This window comes from Pyxicephalus adspersus, chromosome 4 (assembly GCF_032062135.1).
Source record: "Pyxicephalus adspersus chromosome 4, UCB_Pads_2.0, whole genome shotgun sequence".
NCBI lineage: Eukaryota > Metazoa > Chordata > Amphibia > Anura > Pyxicephalidae > Pyxicephalus > Pyxicephalus adspersus.
The window spans coordinates 136,412,163-136,429,175 of NC_092861.1; the positions used below are offsets into that span (position 1 = coordinate 136,412,163).

A 17,013-nucleotide genomic window follows, 5' to 3' on the forward strand; every position below is an offset into this window, starting at 1 on the left:
AATTATGTAGCTAAGAAGATCTGCAGACATTGATAGTAACAATTAGCTTTAAATCTTCACTATATACTGGTTGTTACTCAGCACAGCTCAGCTCTCTTCTGTGCACACCTGATCTCAGTAGTAGACTTTAAAGAAAGCCACTGATTGAAACCTGTACTTAAAAAAAAAGTTTGACTGCTCATCCCCTGGAAAAAGGTCTTTTTTACTTTTGTCTGATGCCTGGGTTAGTACCGTAGCTAATTTTTGGTTATCCTAATCATCCGTCTACTATTCTTGCTCATGTCTATAACTTTGAAGAGGGTATGACTTTGTTTTTCATCTCCTGGCCATCAGCTGGCTGACTCTACTACTCTCATCTTGTGTGAACACCACTATAGCACCTTTTCTATCTTGTTGGAAACACAGAGGGTACACCAAATTCGGATATCAATAAGGCTCGTTGATGTTGGACTGTACAATGGCAATTATCTATAATAGCGGTCGCCAACCATATACAACCTTCAGACCTCACACTAAACTCATCATTTTAAATTTTTCAGCAGACCATTAATATGATTGTTTTTTAAAAGATAAGTACATTTGCAAAAAAATGATCTTCATAATGGTGCGGACGAGGACTGTGGAGGCTCTGATTCATTGATCAGCTCACAGTTAGGTGAAGTATTACTATTGTTACTATTATTATTAATTGTATTATCTTTGGTATTACTAAAGAAATGCAAAAAATTTGTTTGCTTTTTCTCACTCATTATGGGTTTATTTCATTCCAATCCAAGACCAAACAAGAAGTGATAGTTATCAAAGTCAAACTATTTGATGCCATTAAATATAACAGTTAAAGAAAATAAACAGTTATGGTCATACTTACCTAAAAGAGCATCTAAAAAATCCAGAATCGATATTCACATAGTGGGTTGACTGTAATGGTGGAAAAAATACCGAAGCATACGGCTCGGCAATGGTTGACGCATACAACCTAAACTAAACTCAAAAATGGACAAAACAAAAAAAAAAAAAAATACGCTTACCTCCAATCCCGCAGCACAGTCGATCGGTCCAGAGGTCTCTTCCACCGGATCCCACATGATCCCAGCATTCGTCTTTGGGCCGGCACTCCAGGAGCCGCCATCTTCCCCTTTTCTCGCGGGTTCTTCTTATTACGTCACCCGACCCAGGCACGAGATCAGGTGACATAGTCGGGAAAAAAAGCTGATCTCACTGTGCATGCGTGAGATCAGCTTTTTTTCCTCTTTTGACGAAAAAGGGCTCCTTCATGCGCAGAAGGAGCACCCAAGGGCTTCTCGGGATGTATGACGTAGGTATCCCAGGAGGCTTTGCGCTCCCATTCATTCGAGATTTAGGAGGCGGTGCTGCACCTCTTTTTTTTCAAAAAAAGGGTGTTGCACAAAAAAAACACAGAATTTTTACTTAACATAAAAGGGTTGTGCACACTTTTATGTAAAAAGAAAATTCTGAGTTTAGGTTAGCTTTAGGAGTACACATCACGTCACGCTGCGCCTCCCTTGTTTTTCCATCTCTAGTACAGTTTGTGAATTTAGTGCAACAAAAAAGTGAAAACTGTCATTCAGAATATAAGAAATTATTAGAATATTGTTTTTTTCATTATTAATAAAACATAAAAATTGCAAATAATGTCCACATTTTTCAAAAATTTCTTGCAGAACACTAGTTGGCGACCACTGATCTATAGCATCCCTTTGCTAACTATTACCAGGGGAAAAACTAATCAACTTGGTTGACTTTTCTTTCTAGTACTAGTACTTTTTTTACCTCCATATAAGCTGATGCTAGGAATGGCCTCCAACATTCATCACTGCTCTTTACATGAATAAAGATGCTTGTTTATGGTTATAGAACCCACTCTGCATGTCTACCTGTCATCTGATGTCATGGATAGCTATAAATATTGCCCTATCTTTGTTTGCAAGTAGATATTCAAAACATGACCAATAATTCCCAGAGCGCTCCAGATAAACAAACATAACAACAGAGGACCCTGCGTTAAGCCCCAGATTTGTCTGACTTCAGCCTTCAAAAGTGAAGAGGTCATTCATTCCTATATTAAGCTATTGAAATTGATAAATACCTGCCTTTTATTTGAACCGACAACTTTTTCTTATGAAAAAGAGTTTATCCTTCTAAATTCCTTGAAATATAGGACTACATAATATGCATATTTAGGATTCTTTATTTGCCTAACAAAAACAATTTTTTTTATTTTTTGTCCTGGTAAAATAACTTAAAATAAAAAATCGGTACACCACTATAAAACACTGTAAATGAATAACAATAAATATAATAATAAAAATAAGTGGTATGAATGCTATATGTAAATAAGTAAAAAACACAAATTTCATTTACCTTTTATAAGAAAAGCTTCTGTAAACAGGCGCAGCTTATACAGAGGCTCGTCGTCCAATGACATGTTTTCAAACCCAGCGCGGGCGTACATGCTTACGGCGTCCCGATAAGATCCCTCAACATAATGCAACTTTCCCAAAATCAACAGGGCTTCTGTAAGGTAATGCGGCTGTGGAAACAAACAATGGAGTATAATATTAAATCACAGAATTAAATAATCCAACACTGGAGACGAATGGTAAATTTTATACATTTACATAGAATAGCTGCCCAAGGCAAAAGTTTTAATTCAAGTATAGCAGAGCGCTGGTGTCGCTGAAAAGAACAAAACAACTTCCAAACAACCACTGGAGTAAACAAAGGAGAAGTGGTGATCAAATTATCAGCCTAGGCAATATATATATATATATATATATATATATAGGTATTGGAACAAGAGCTGCATAACTGAATCTTCTCTATCACCTACTGGTAAAACCTGGCATTACAACATGATTTCATGATAAGGATTTTAACTGCATATCTCTTTAAATTGAAAGTATTGTATTTGTAGTAAGAACACATTTGGAGTTTTTTATAGCAATAACAAAATTATAATCAAAAAATATAGTTAAGTACACTGGGCCTAATTTATTTAAGAGCTCCAAGATTGGAAAAAAATAGACTATCATCGGAGAACCTGGATGATTCAAACCTCAAATGGAATTCATAAAATTATGTGTTATTCTTTAGCAAAAAACGTTTTTAATCCTGGACCAAATCCATTTCAGGTTTGCAGGATCACTCATATTCTCCTATGATAGTCTATCTTCTTTTGGCAAGCTTTAATAAATCAGGTCTATTGCATTCTAACTGCAAAAATGTGAAAAGTGAAAAAAAATCATATTGACCTTTTAACAGTATAGACGATACCACAGTCCTTACCCAAATGATTAAAGCCCATTCAAAGGACCAAACACAGCTACACAGATTTATGGAACAGGCACATACCGTATATCTGTCAAAGTCGGATATATACAGCCTGTGCACAATGCAGTATATTAGGAATGGAGGAACACGTCCCAAAGTAATATTAAAGCAGGAGATTTACATTTGTTAACAATGTACAGTACTTACTGGTAATTTGCCTCTGTTTAGAATACCGGTAAGATAGTTCTTGGCCTGATGCAACTTTGGCTCCTGACTTTCCATTAATGGAATGGAGTTCTTGAGTTTGGCAACATTCTCCTTTAAACAGAGCTCCAGCAGGGCCTCAGCCAGCAGCAGGTTTGTGAAGTCATCTGGAAGAGAGGGGTTAAAGCAGATGTCACTTGGCGCTAAATTCCCATATAAAGACCTCATTCCTATTTAATGGCTTGACACATGTTCAACAGACAGCAACCCAAAGAGAAAAGGAAGCCATTTGTGCAAATAAAAAGGGCAGAGAGGTGCTTGGTGCTGTTAATCTGTAAATAATCACTTCCGTTCAATGCTGAAATCCTGGGGAAAACGTTCCCTGAGAAACCGTAGGCCTTTGTCATCTAAACTGCACTACTCAGGGTGCACAAAAGAGGTTTCAAAGCATAATATATAATATAGGTAATACATGGAATAATACTGCATATTACACATTATGTTTCTTATTAAAGAAGTGCTCAGAAAGTAAAGTAAACTTTGCTATAATCATGGACGGTTGACATAGACGGTTAAGTACCGGATGCATAGAAACGTGGCCACCTTCCACCTCGCCTATTGTCCTGGAGGATGACAAGGTGTTTGATCAGGCAGTGGCTTAAGGGGACACTAGATTTCTATATGCTACAAGCAGTACCTCAATATGTAAAAACTACTGAAACCCCTGAAGAATCCACCACAAAAATAGATTTAGACCTGCAGAAGAAACAAGCGATCCCATGTGGCTCCCAACAATGGCAGCTTGCTGGCTGCTCACACAACAAAGATAATGCATTTGCAGGTTTGACAGTGGAGTGCAGTGAGTAGTACTGCGGCCCCCATTTATTTCCCATGGGCTTGCCGGGGGTGGGTGCTACATGTAATATCTACCCAAGGCAGGAGTTCACTATTATGAGGAAGTTTTACCTGCACCACAACTTTACGGCTAGACCTAACATAGCTAAAGACCTGTCACCATTTGCAACTATGGCCCTGATTTATTAAAGCTCTCCACGACAGGAGAGGATACACTTTCATTAGTGAAGCTGGGTGATCCAGCAAACCTGGAATGGATCTGGTCCAGGATAGAAAAAGTTTGCTAACAAATAGCAAATGACTTTGAGGGAATCCATTCTGAGTTTGCTGGATCACCCAGCTTCACTGTGGAAAGTGTATCCTCTCCAGCCTTGGAGAGCTTTAATAAGGCCCTTATGTATCACGTAAACACTTTTATTATTTTCAATAACACATGCCATGGGGTAACCGTCCTGTAACTTCCTGCTAAATGTCTGTGTGAACAGAACCTTACTAAAGTAAAGACATTGGAGGACATTTTACAAGAAAATTCAATGATAAGCAGATTAGGCTGCTTTACATTCTAAAAAGTCTGTGCAACAATTTTCTCGGGTATTTGCAGCCCATGTGCCTGTATTCCTGGGCAGCTATGTGCCACAGATTTACACAGGGCTGCATCCTAAATAATATTATAGAGACAGATCTTTAGGGGTCAGGTTTTATTCTGTTACAGTATTACCTTATAGCAGCAAAGGGTGGGATATATAATTCAAGCTATACCATTGTAAATACTGTAAATATTGCACTGTTCCTGTTTAGCAATGCCATAATGTGCAATAGAATTTCATAAAAGCCTCCATGGTTTACTAAATGTTTTTTTTCTTTACGTTGTACTCCATTGTTGGTTCAAAAGTGAAAATTCACTACTGCAGGGTGAAGATCGGGAGCACAGTGAATGTTGAGGTTTGGTATTAGCGGTCACCTGCTGCATTGTCACCCCGCACCCCCCGCACTGCCGTGCTCATGCTGCCTGCTGATTGGCGAGAAGCATTAGTCATGTAAGGTGGCGGTAGTTCTGCCCCAGCTTATACACTTAGGTAGGTTGGCCCTGCAAATATAAAGCACCCTGTAAGTCATATCATGCCTACAAGTTTAACCAGGCCCTAATGCCTATGGGCAGCCAAATATCAAAAAAACAACTGGAGGTGAATAGCAGCTGCATATTTTAACTCAAGCGGTGCAAACAACTCAAGAGAAGGAACAGTACTAAGGTTTATTAAGGAAGTTGGAAGCCACAGAATAACAAAACAAAGACCTTGGCAATACACCCAGGACAGAAGAAGTCTGACACAGAAACTAGGGAAGGAGGGACACAGCATCCCAAGTAGTTCAAAGGAAAAAGCTTAAACTGATAAATGCAATATCAGCATTTCTTTTAAAGTTCAGCTTCAGGCAAACAGGTTAGCACAAAGTTGCGATACATATATCAGAATTTTTATCTGCCTAATATTTCTCTTGATATTTACACAGCCCTATCAGACAGCACAGTCAGGTTGGTGACCCCATTTTTTCCAGCTGCCATTAGGCCATAAAATTTTGTCACCTTGTTACCCCACGAATGAATTGTGTATTACTCCCCCGACCTCTCAGATTGTAAGCTCTTCGGGGCAGGGTCCTCTCCTCTTCCTGTGTCACTTTCTGTACCTGTCATTTGCAACCCCTATTTAATGTACAGTGCTGCGTAATTTGTTGGCGATATATAAATCCTGTTTATTATTTTTAATATTATTAATGTTAGTAAAAGCAGAGGAGTGATAAAGCCATCCCACTCTTTTCTGTCTGCACACATGGAGTGTGGGCCCTACTTACCCATGTTGTGCTATGGGCAGTGTCAAGGCAGATTCATGTATATTTATTAGTTGCATTTTAAACACATTTATTGCGATGTATTAAGAATTTTTACCACTGCTCAGAGTTCGGCTTAAACGTGCACCTTGATACCCAAACCCAATTTTTTTAACATAACATCCAGGTGGGTTTTACCTAACCTGTTACATTAACACTCATGGAATCATACAAAAGCACAAACATTTGACTCTATGATTGTATTTTTTTTTTAAACTCTTTTTATTTTTTTAAGATGTAGAAACTTAGAAGCTTCCAGTCTCATATTCTGTATATTCTTCTTCTTCACCCCAGACATCCAGCAATGCTAACTGCATTAGGATTTGACCTGGGCTGTCATGGGACAGCAACAGAACAGAGCCAAGTCAGAACATTTAGGCAGAAAATAAGTACAATTAACTGGAGCAGAAATTTTAAATTATCTAATATTTTTCAGGCTCCACATCTTTTTCAGGCTCCACAAAATGAACAGTTCTCAATTTCTTATTAATAAATCAGACTTTTGCCTGGACAGAAATGTAAAAAAAAAAAAAAATACACAGAAGTGAACCAGCTTTATTGTTATGTTTCTTCTTCATACAGCCCAAAGCAACTTTCACTTCCAATATTTAGGAAATGCTGTCTGCTATATACTGTAAGTTAGGGGTGTCCAAACTTTTTGCAAAGAGGGCCAGAATTGATGGGGGCCAACCACAGAGCACATTCTTGAAATCAGAGTGGGCGTGGTCCGTGCAGATCCCGCACAGCACACAGCCACTATAATAACGTAGGGAATTCCCTGTGCACACATGGGGACTCCAATCCTGCCCAATATGCACGCCGGGTAGCAGGACGATAATTGCAAGGCGGTTGAACAACGCTAATGAAATATACATTTGGTTTTTTGTATGCGTGTATTTTATACTGTGGTCAACAGTGCTGGCGGGCCACATATGATTGATTTTATCTGAACAGGGGCTGCAATTGGCCCCTAGGCCTGACTTTGGACATGCCTGCTGTAAGTGCTCCCAACAGGATTAGGGAATAAAAAACTTTTGAGGAGTGGCTGTTATTTAAAAAAAAAAAGTTTTTTTTATAGTTTTTACACTTTGGAATAGTTGGAAAGGGATGCAAGTTTTATTGCTGTCTGTGCCCCTGTTGAAGAAAATTACCCCAATGTTGGTACTGGGGACCAGTGTTGCCAAGACAGAGTGTAAGGGAAGACCCAACATTTTGAAGCTGTCCCTAGAATAAAAGGTAAAAATAAATCTTCCGGTGGGGTCATCTGTTCTGGGGACTAATATCTAATTTTGTAAGAATTTATTGATTTTCCTATTGTGTCTCTGGAAAGAAAGCAAAGGGAAACGTTCCCAATGCTACATTGATTCTATCCTTGCAGGTGTTTTAAACATTCCCAACTAATATATACTAAACAAAAATTGGCTTTACATACATTTTAGGGATCTAATAATAAAAGGTTTCAACCATGATTCACCCAATGTTTACCTAAAACTTACACTTTGGATTAAAAAGGAAAATGATATAAATCATTGAGTAAAGTCTTACTAATTCCTCCTTGTTCTTGTGGAAACATATGTTGTTTAACCACACAATAACTATTTTTTCAAGTTGTCTATGTTGTTTCTGGTCCTTTTGCTGTATTATTTGCAAAATATTTTTTTGAATAAATCCTATAGCATAAAAATAATAATAATTTCCCTGAAGCAACATTTGGGAAGCAGGGTTGTGGGGGGCAGCCATACAAAAAGACCTTGCATGTTATGCAAACTCCATTTGTTGCAGTATCATACATATGTGAATAAACCTCTCATTCTTTGCATTTTCACTGCATTGTCTGCTTTTACATATACAAATAAAACATTAGAACACATCTTTAACTCTGGCAGTGAGGGGTTAAGCAGGGCAGGGCTTTAGGAGTCATAAAGTGATTACTTTGTGTCAATATTCAAAGTTCAGTCAGTGTAGCAAAAACCATATTTTCATACATAACACAGCCTGTATTGAACACATACTGAACCTACATATCCATTAAGGTGGTATGCGTGCTTCAAAATCCCACCCAACGGGCACTGCCCAATTTTCCTGCCAGTAAACTAAAACAAGATTTTCTTTGCATGGCTTTGAGCCGAGCAAGTCATTGAGTTTTCCCATAAGTGCCTCAGACATGAATCACTTGCCCACAGCCTGGTGTGTTCATTCATTAGTCTGTTATTACTGCGTTGTACATGAAATGTTTTCCCCATGTGCAGAAAATGTTTCCACACCAGTTCCTTGTCTGCCTGCAGCCTGGAAATGTGAAACATGTGATTGAGTTGTGTCTGGTTTTCCTTCTCCAGAAAAAAAGAAGAATAAACTTTGCTTCATCACTGGAATTAAAAAAACAAAATAACGTAAAAAAACAAGAAAATGACTCAGCTAAGAAATGTTTACGCTCCAAGACATCTGGAAAACTAAATTATTCATCTCAAGATTTCCACAGAAATTCCAACTGAGCTTTTGATATTCTGGTGAAAATACCATAAGAATACAACATTGATTGGTAATATTACCAACTTACAAATGCCAGCAATGTCATGCATATTTATTACAGACAATCTCAGTAGAAATAAAATATGACGATGAAACACATATATAAAAGTTGTTTTACTGCCAGAGGATTTGTATCCAACCAGTCCTGGGATTATTGAAGCCCTGTCAAACTAGGGAAGGGACCTAATCTAGTTGTGCTGCAGTTTTACTTTCACTTACAGATACACTCACACCCCTACCCTCTGAGTGCACAGTGTAAGAAAAAAAAGCACATTCACCTCCTACCAAATGCTTCTAACAGTGCAGCACACTTGATTAGTTCTTTAAGCAGCTTCTCCCTCCCCCATCGTGAGGTCTTCTGTACTGCATAGGACTGATAGCAAGTTACTTTCAGGACTTGCATTGCACTTAACAAAAATACATTTAATAATGTTAAAGAGATGCATTGATGTGTATTTTATATCTGTATGGAGTTTAGATTCCCCATGTTCCCATACACACACAACGCCCTGATGAAGAAAATAATGTTTTCTTTTCTAAGAAAGGATTTATTAATATTATTATTAATATTATTATTAATAAAGAGGATTTATATAGAGCCAATATATTACTCAGTGTTGTACACTAAATCGTACCTAAACTCAGAATTTTCACTTTACATAAAAGGGTAGACAACCCTTTTATGTAAGGTAAAATTCTGTTTGTTTGTTTTTTTTCTAAGTGGAACGCCCTTTTTTAAAAAAAAATTATGTGATAAAGAATGAATGGGTGCGCAAAGACTACGTCACGTATCCCGGGAGGCTCTGGCATGCGTAGAAGGAGCCCTTTCATTAAAAGGGAAAAAAATTGCTGATCTCACGCATGCGGGTGACGTAGGAAGAAAAGCCCAGAAGAAGAGAAGAAAATGGCGGCGCCCAGCACGCTGGCCTAAAGACGGAGGCCGGGACAACCCTGGACCCGATGTTAGACAACTCCAGACCGATCGACTGCTCTGCGGGATTGAAGGTAAGTGACACAGGAAGAGGAGAGGACCCTGCCCCGAAGAGCTTACAATCCAAGAGGTGGGGGAAGTAACATACAATAGGAGGGGGGATATGGAATGCTGAAGACTAGTGAGGGTTTAGGAGACAGAAGAAGACGGGTACGTAGGTTTGAACAGATGGGTTTTGAGTGCTCCGAATAATGAGCAGAAAGTAGGAGCAAGCAGAATAGGAGGAGGAAGACCATTCCAGAGAGTTGGGGAAGCTCTAGAGAAGTCTTGAAGCTGTGTATATGACAAGGTTTTGAGTGAGGAAGTCTGTAGTAGGTCATCGGAGGAGTGAAGAGAGCGGCTGGGGGAGTATTTTGCTATCAGGTCAAAAAGGTAAGCGGGACAAGACCCGGAGGGATTTGAAGGCAAAGCACAGGAGCTTGAGTTTGATTCTAAGGTAAAATGGAAGCCAATGGAGAGAACTACAAAGAGATGCAGCAGAAGAGGAGCGGTGGTAAGGATAGAAGGGTAGGATAATAGTAACACTTATCTTACTGCACTGTTCCGCTAAGGTTGGTCTAGTCCTCTACTCAGTAGTGCTGGAATGCCAGCGGTCACTTCCACGCCGTCACATACATTTCTGAACCACTGGCCACATCAATAGGATGGGACGTGGCAGCTGGTTCTGTACTGTATGTGGCCAGGCTGGCAAAAGGGATCGGCAACAAAACAGCAAGAACAGAAAGAAAAACTGGAACCAGTGGGGTGGGGGGCTGTGGATTCCCCCCTACTATTGTGTGCTACTTCCCCTACTTCCTAGATTGTAAGCTCCTCGGGGCAGGGTCCTCTCCTCCTCCTGTGTCATTGTTTGCCTCTGTCATTCACAACCCCCATTAAATGTACAGCGCTGCATAATATGTTAGCGTTATGTAAATACTGTTCAATAATCAAAAGAATTCAGGTATGACTCTGTATTAGTTCATCTCAGGGGGAACAACATTAAAGTGACAATGTCCCCACAGGGTCTCAAGCCGTATTAGTTCATCTTTTCCAGTTGTGCAGCTCTTCTCCTGGGCTGAAATTGCAGTTTTCACTGTTCATAATATGCATTAGGAGATGCAGCAAGTCACATCTGCCTCATTGCCTGCATCATGCATCATCTAATTCCTAACTTTCCAGCCTTACTCCAAACTGGCATCCACCAATCAAGCCGTAACACCTCCCAATAGAATACCAAGAAAGAATACCAAGGGAGAGTGCTGTGATGTTTACCAAAAGCTATGTCCAGCACTATGCTGTCCCCTTCCACCAGCCATTATCTGCATGCATTGCATAAAGAAGCACTGAGATCCAGCAATGAGATCACTGCGTCCAAAGTAAAGTATGTAATGAAAACAGAAAGGTTTTACTTAAAAAAAATAATTAGCATATTGATTAGGGAGGAAAGAAGGAAGAAGAGAAGGCAAAATATTAGATTAAACTTCAACATGTCACGTGTTACAGGAGGTCTGCAGAAAATGACTTTGTGTTTGCATAGTGCGGAGTCATTATAACGTGTTTGAATACAAATAATACAAACATTTTCCATCAGAACCAGCTGCATCAATACCAGCCTTGTAAGCAGGTGAACCCAGCAGCCTGGCACACAGGATACTGAATGTAGGAAGAGGTTTATTGATGAGCCTCCTGTGAACCCGGCACAAGAGTAGCTGTTTTGTCGCAAATGTAGAACCTTTGCAATGAAGAATAAATGAGAAAACTTGATAGATTGCCATTGCAATTTTTAAACTACATTAAATTCACAAGTCCTCCCAGATTCATACAGAGTAAGGAAGAATTAGAACTCAACCAACCTGCATTAGACTGAGAATATATTGTTAGCTTGCACAAAGTCACTTCCCTTCAGTCTTGAACACTTGTACAGTCCCTCTCCTCTATTGATTTCACTGTATATAATCTGCTTTAAGCAATGTATATTAGAAGCTGCAGCAAGCCAGATATCACCATTCCTAGCCGATGGACATCCAGCATCATCTAATCCTGTCTTCCTCATTCTTACTCTCCCTGGCCCACCACTCTTATCCATTAAATTTGAACCCTATTTAATGTACAGCGCTGCGTATTATGTTGGCGCTATATAAATCCTGTTTAATATTAATAGCCTTTCAATCATGGAGGCTTGGTATCACATATGGGCATTACATAGGGTGGTCTGCATAAGGCAGGGTGCTATAGTCTTGCACATAAGCATTGGGTCTGATTTATTAAATCTCTCCAAGGCTGGGGAGGATACACTTTTATCAGTAAAGCTGGGTAAACCAGCAAACCTGGAATGGATTTCTTGAAAGGCATTTGCTATTTGTTAGCCAATGTTTTAAATCCTGGACCAGATCAATTCCAGGTTGCTCTATCTTCTCCATAGAAGCACTTCTATAAATCACTTCTATAAATCAGGCCCAACGAGTCCTAAAAAAGATAGGTAATGAAAAACGTAAAGTTTTCCTTATTTTTATCATGTTGATGGGGAGGAGGGAAGGAGTAGCAAGGAAGAAAAAATAGAAGATTTAATGTATGTACACTATTGGCTAAACTTTCTTTGTAGTTTGGGTTAGAGAAGGGAATGGTTAACACCATATTATTATTTTATTATTATTATTATTATTAAACAGGATTTATATAGCGCCAACATATTACGCAGCGCTGTACATTAAATAGGGCCATATCAGGTTATTTGTTTTGCTATCTATGTAGCATTAGAAAATTTTCATAATATTTCTGTTTCAGAGACTCAACAGCAAGTTAGTAGAATTCTAAAAATAAATTAGCAATTCCCTGGCATCTAGTTGTCCCTGGAATAAGTGTCCCTATTGTACGATTTTTTATTTCTTGTTTGGGGACAACTCAAATATTAGGTTTTCCCTTCTTTTTTCTGTTTCAGTGACGATGATCAGCATTACAAGCAAGAAGGTGAAACTCCTGGGGAATCTTCTGGGGACACAAAATGCAGTAAAATCGTGACTGCCAATTGGAGCCAGGATCTATACTAAGTTTTAGCACTTCTCTAATGGAAAGCAGTAAATGAAAGAAGGAAAGTCAGAAAATGACTTTGTTTATACCAAAATTCAGCCTGGCCCTCAGGAACTTGAGTTGGAGACCCCCCTGAACCCCTGGTCACCCTTACCTACACAAAAAAAAAAAGCCGTTCACTTCTGCTTTATTTATTATTATGTAGAGCTTTCTGGAATCATTTGATACTCTTGATGTGTATTCACACACATTAGTAAAATCAATAAACATTCACACATTCCCCACATACATGTATTTGGCATTCTGCTGGCAGAACAGAACTCAGCCATCTAGAGAACACATTAACACAGTTGGCTAATACAGTATATGTGTATCTATTGCAATATATGCAAACCAAGAATCCTTGCAGTTATGCAAAAGTCTGATGGCCTTGCAAAGGGTGTGTAACAGTGTACAGGGTTCAGTTAGAAAATTGTAAATAATAAGTAACACAATGGGAATTCTCAACAAGCATTTTGAGGCAGAACACAAACACTGATGTGAGAGGTGACATTGTGCCACCACTGGTGCAAATCACATTTGTAGGCACTGATTACCATTATTAAAAAAGCAATGGGGGATGTGTATATGATAACTAAGAGTGATTTCCATGTGCCCAACTTTCATGGTCAAACTCATAAAATCTGATTTGGTTATTTCAGGTGACAACAGTGTGCACATCTTTTTTTATCAACTGTGAAACAGTCAGTTCAGCTAGATTTGATATTTCGTTAAAATAAATCTATTCCTATAGAATTCTATTCCTATAGAGGAGAGCATGGTGCTGCTTGCTCATCCTCCCACCTCCCCTCTCCATAGAACAGAATGATGCGGTGTGTATAGCCCTCATTGGTCCATTTGTCACTGGAAATGAGCTTTTGAGAGTGATCTGACATGTGTACATAACCTAATATGTGTTTCACAAAACCAATGCTTGCCAGGTGACACAATGGGCCTGATTTATTAAAGCTCTGCAAAGCTAGATATGATACAGTTTCATCAGTGAAGCTGGGTGATCCAGGATCTGGTCCAGGATTGAAAACAAATAGCAAATGACTTTAGAAATACATTCCAGGTTTGCAGGATCACCCAGCTTCACTGATGAAAGTGTATCCTCTCCAGCCTTGGAGAACTTTATTAAATCAGGCTCAATGGCTCAAGTGGCCAGCATTTCACCTTGCAGCACTGGTTGCATAGATTATGTTCAGACTGGCAGTGAGGTTGCACTGCGGTTACTGCTTCCTCCTACCACTGAACTGCTGCTTTGGGGGAGGCGATACACATAGCATCTACCTGCAACAGCCCCTAGGAGAATGAATGGGGACAGCAGGGAGCAGTTCAGTATCTCTCACTGACACCAACTACCATCAAATCTGCAGCCGCTGGTTCTTTATAAGAAGTGACGGATCCCTTTGGCAGAAAGATTCTAGCCCCAAGGAGCTGGGTGGCCCCCTGCGGGTCTGAACCTTCCCTTAGCTAAGTTCTGCCGGAGTTTGCATGTTCTCCCCATATTTGCTTGGGTCTTGTCCAGGAATTCCAGTTTCCCCCTAGATCTCCAAAAGCAAACAGTTAGGTGCCCCCCACCAGAAATTGACCTAGGTGGGTAAATCAAGAATTAGTAAATCCACGGTGCTGCCTACTGCTGATCATTATAAGAAGAAAACTAAATAAATTTATAATTTATTCTTTATTTCTAAAGTAAATAATACTTGTTGACCCTCCAACATCATGTGTTGTCACCTTGTCACATCCACCCCTTGCTGGAGAACACAAGCCACCAGACTGACGCACATGATGCAATGATGTGCAGGCAGTGGATGGAAGCAGTGCATATAGACAGGAAGTGACTGAAAGAGATAAAGGAGAACAAAAGAGAGGCAAAAAAGTACAGACATATTTATTCGTGATATATAGGGGTCTGTTTATAAAGCAGGGAATCTTACTTTCACTGAAACATTCGCTGGTGGAGAATCTTCCAGGTATATGTGTTTCAGTGGCAGTTATTGATTCACAGGGAATGTTTCGGTGAATTCACTATTTTATAAACAGACTTATAGTACATGTAGTCTGTTAAGGGTTCAGATCTACTTTGTGGAAATTAAATTTTGGGATGATCCTTTGCAAACTATGAGAATTGATTTATATAAAAACCACCACAAAAAGTGATCTCATAGCATGGAGATGGCCAATATGGCAGGTGCATGCATACAAGTCATTGGAAAAAATCTATGATGATCAGTGAGGCTGGAATGAAGAAACACGCAGGTGTACAGTTGCAGCGTCTTTCAGCAACTTCCTGTCTAAATGTACTCATTGCAGCATTGGCTGTATATCAGTGCTCTGGATGATTTTCTAATAGTGACAATACAGGACCATGTCAGTGTAATGTGTCCCCACAGCTACATGAAGTGTACATTAAAGTAGAATATGACATGGTGATATCACAGGAATTAATTTGGGAGACAACTGTCACCCATAACAGCAAGAATCTGCAACATGAACTTTGCAGACTTTTGAAAACTTTTGAAAAACTTTAGGATGACATTAGTTTTAAAGCAACTGATGCACATGACTTTTGTATTAGCTGTAAGATCTTTCTAGTGTATCACACATGCTTTGTGGTCTCATTTCAGTGTGTTGCCCTCTTACCTGTGGTCTCACTCCAATGTGTCACCCTTTCCCCTTTGGGCCAACTACAAAGTGTCACCCTCTCACCTGTGGTCTCATTCAAACGTGCCACCCTCTATCCTTGTGATCCCACTCCAATGTTTTACCCTCTCCCATTTAGTCTCAAACTAGTGTTTCCCCCTCTCCCCTGTGGTCCATTCCAGGGTGTCACCCTCTACCATGTGGTCCCGCTCCATGTGTGACCTTATCCCATAAAGTCTCACCCTAATGTATCCCCTTTTCCCTTGTGGTCTCACTCCCATGTGTCACTCTTTCATGTGAGGTCTCACTCCAGGCTGTCACCCTCCCCCATGTGCTATGACTCCCGTGTGTCACCCTGTGCACCCTGTGGTCTTATCCCAGTGTGTCAATGTCTCCTTTGCAATCTGACCCTAAAATACCAATTTTAGGTGGACAGGTCCTCTATAGAAGCCTGGCTGTCAGCACCAATCTATTCAATCCAGGAAAGTTGAGAAAGACTCCTGTACTTTAAAGTCACACTTAAGTGACAGCAATGATTTTCAGGAAGTAATGCAAAGCTTATGTTTGAATTATGACTAACCAGTTCAGCCGCCTATAACCTCAGTATGAAGATCAGCGCCCCTGGGTCCCCCATCCCTCCACCCTACAACTTCCTGTACTGCACAGAAACTTACTGAATGCACCTGTGTTATCATGCCAAGTCACCTGCCTCTGTGCAACTCACCTTGAGCCTGCCAGCCCAGCTCTCCCTGGGGCAGTGCCCATTGCTGGGTGGCATTGATGGGATGGCAGCAGTGCAGGCACAGAGCTGGGTATATGTGTGCTGGCTGTCACTTACCAGTGGTGCCCTGGTTCTTGGGGGATAGCTGCTTGGTCAGACTCTGGATCTTCTCCCACTGACATTCTGCCCTGCAGCGTTCAATCTCTGCCTCCAGCTTCAGGTGTGACTGAGACAGCCTTGAAGCCATTTCGGGTCATTGCACAGTGAGGGGCCCCGGATCTGTACAGCTGCAGCTCTGACACCACTCTGTCTGCAGATCGCTCAACAACTCTCAGCCTGCAGCTGCTGGCTCCGCCTCTATTCCCGGGGACGCACGCGGATTGGCCGCTGACAGACGAAGCAAGGCGCTGATTGGACGCTTTTTTATTTTCAGGGCCAGGCACCTTGTTATCAGTGTGCTGGGTGCCAGGCAGGTGAGGGCACTGGAAATCTTGCAGCAATCTTCTGTTATGTGACAAGTTATGTCATGTATTGTACCAACAGCACTCCAATTTTACAGAACAAAATGCTGATTTATACTCTTTATATTTTATGGTTCAAAATGATTTTTATTGAGAAATTTTACAAAACATAGAAACAGTGAAAACATAACATTTTCAGCAAATATGTATATCTGGTGATTTACTCTTCATATTTTAATTTATTTATTATATACAGGTAGTCCCCAGGTTATATATGAGATAGGGACTTAGGTTTGTTCTTAAGTTGAATCTGTATGTAAGTCAGAACAGGTACATTATTTTAATAAATACAATTAGGACAGATGTTTGTCTCAACATATTAT

At 40.0% G+C, this 17,013-nt stretch overlaps 1 protein-coding gene across 6 annotated transcripts in view; it reads right to left on the reverse strand.

The window, feature by feature from the left end:
- The window catches only part of TTC7A (tetratricopeptide repeat domain 7A), a 211,536-nt gene extending 195,057 nt beyond the window's left edge, over positions 1-16,479 (reverse strand). For all 6 annotated transcript variants that reach the window (XM_072409750.1, XM_072409749.1, XM_072409745.1 and 3 more), the window contains exons 1-3: positions 16,287-16,479; positions 3,499-3,662; positions 2,383-2,551 (exon numbers count right to left, since the gene is read on the reverse strand). In XM_072409750.1, the coding sequence (XP_072265851.1) occupies positions 2,383-2,551; positions 3,499-3,662; positions 16,287-16,416 (463 nt within the window). In that variant the 5' untranslated portion in view covers positions 16,417-16,479. The remainder of the gene's footprint in view (positions 1-2,382; positions 2,552-3,498; positions 3,663-16,286) is intronic.
- Between the last annotated feature and the right edge of the window lie 534 nt (positions 16,480-17,013).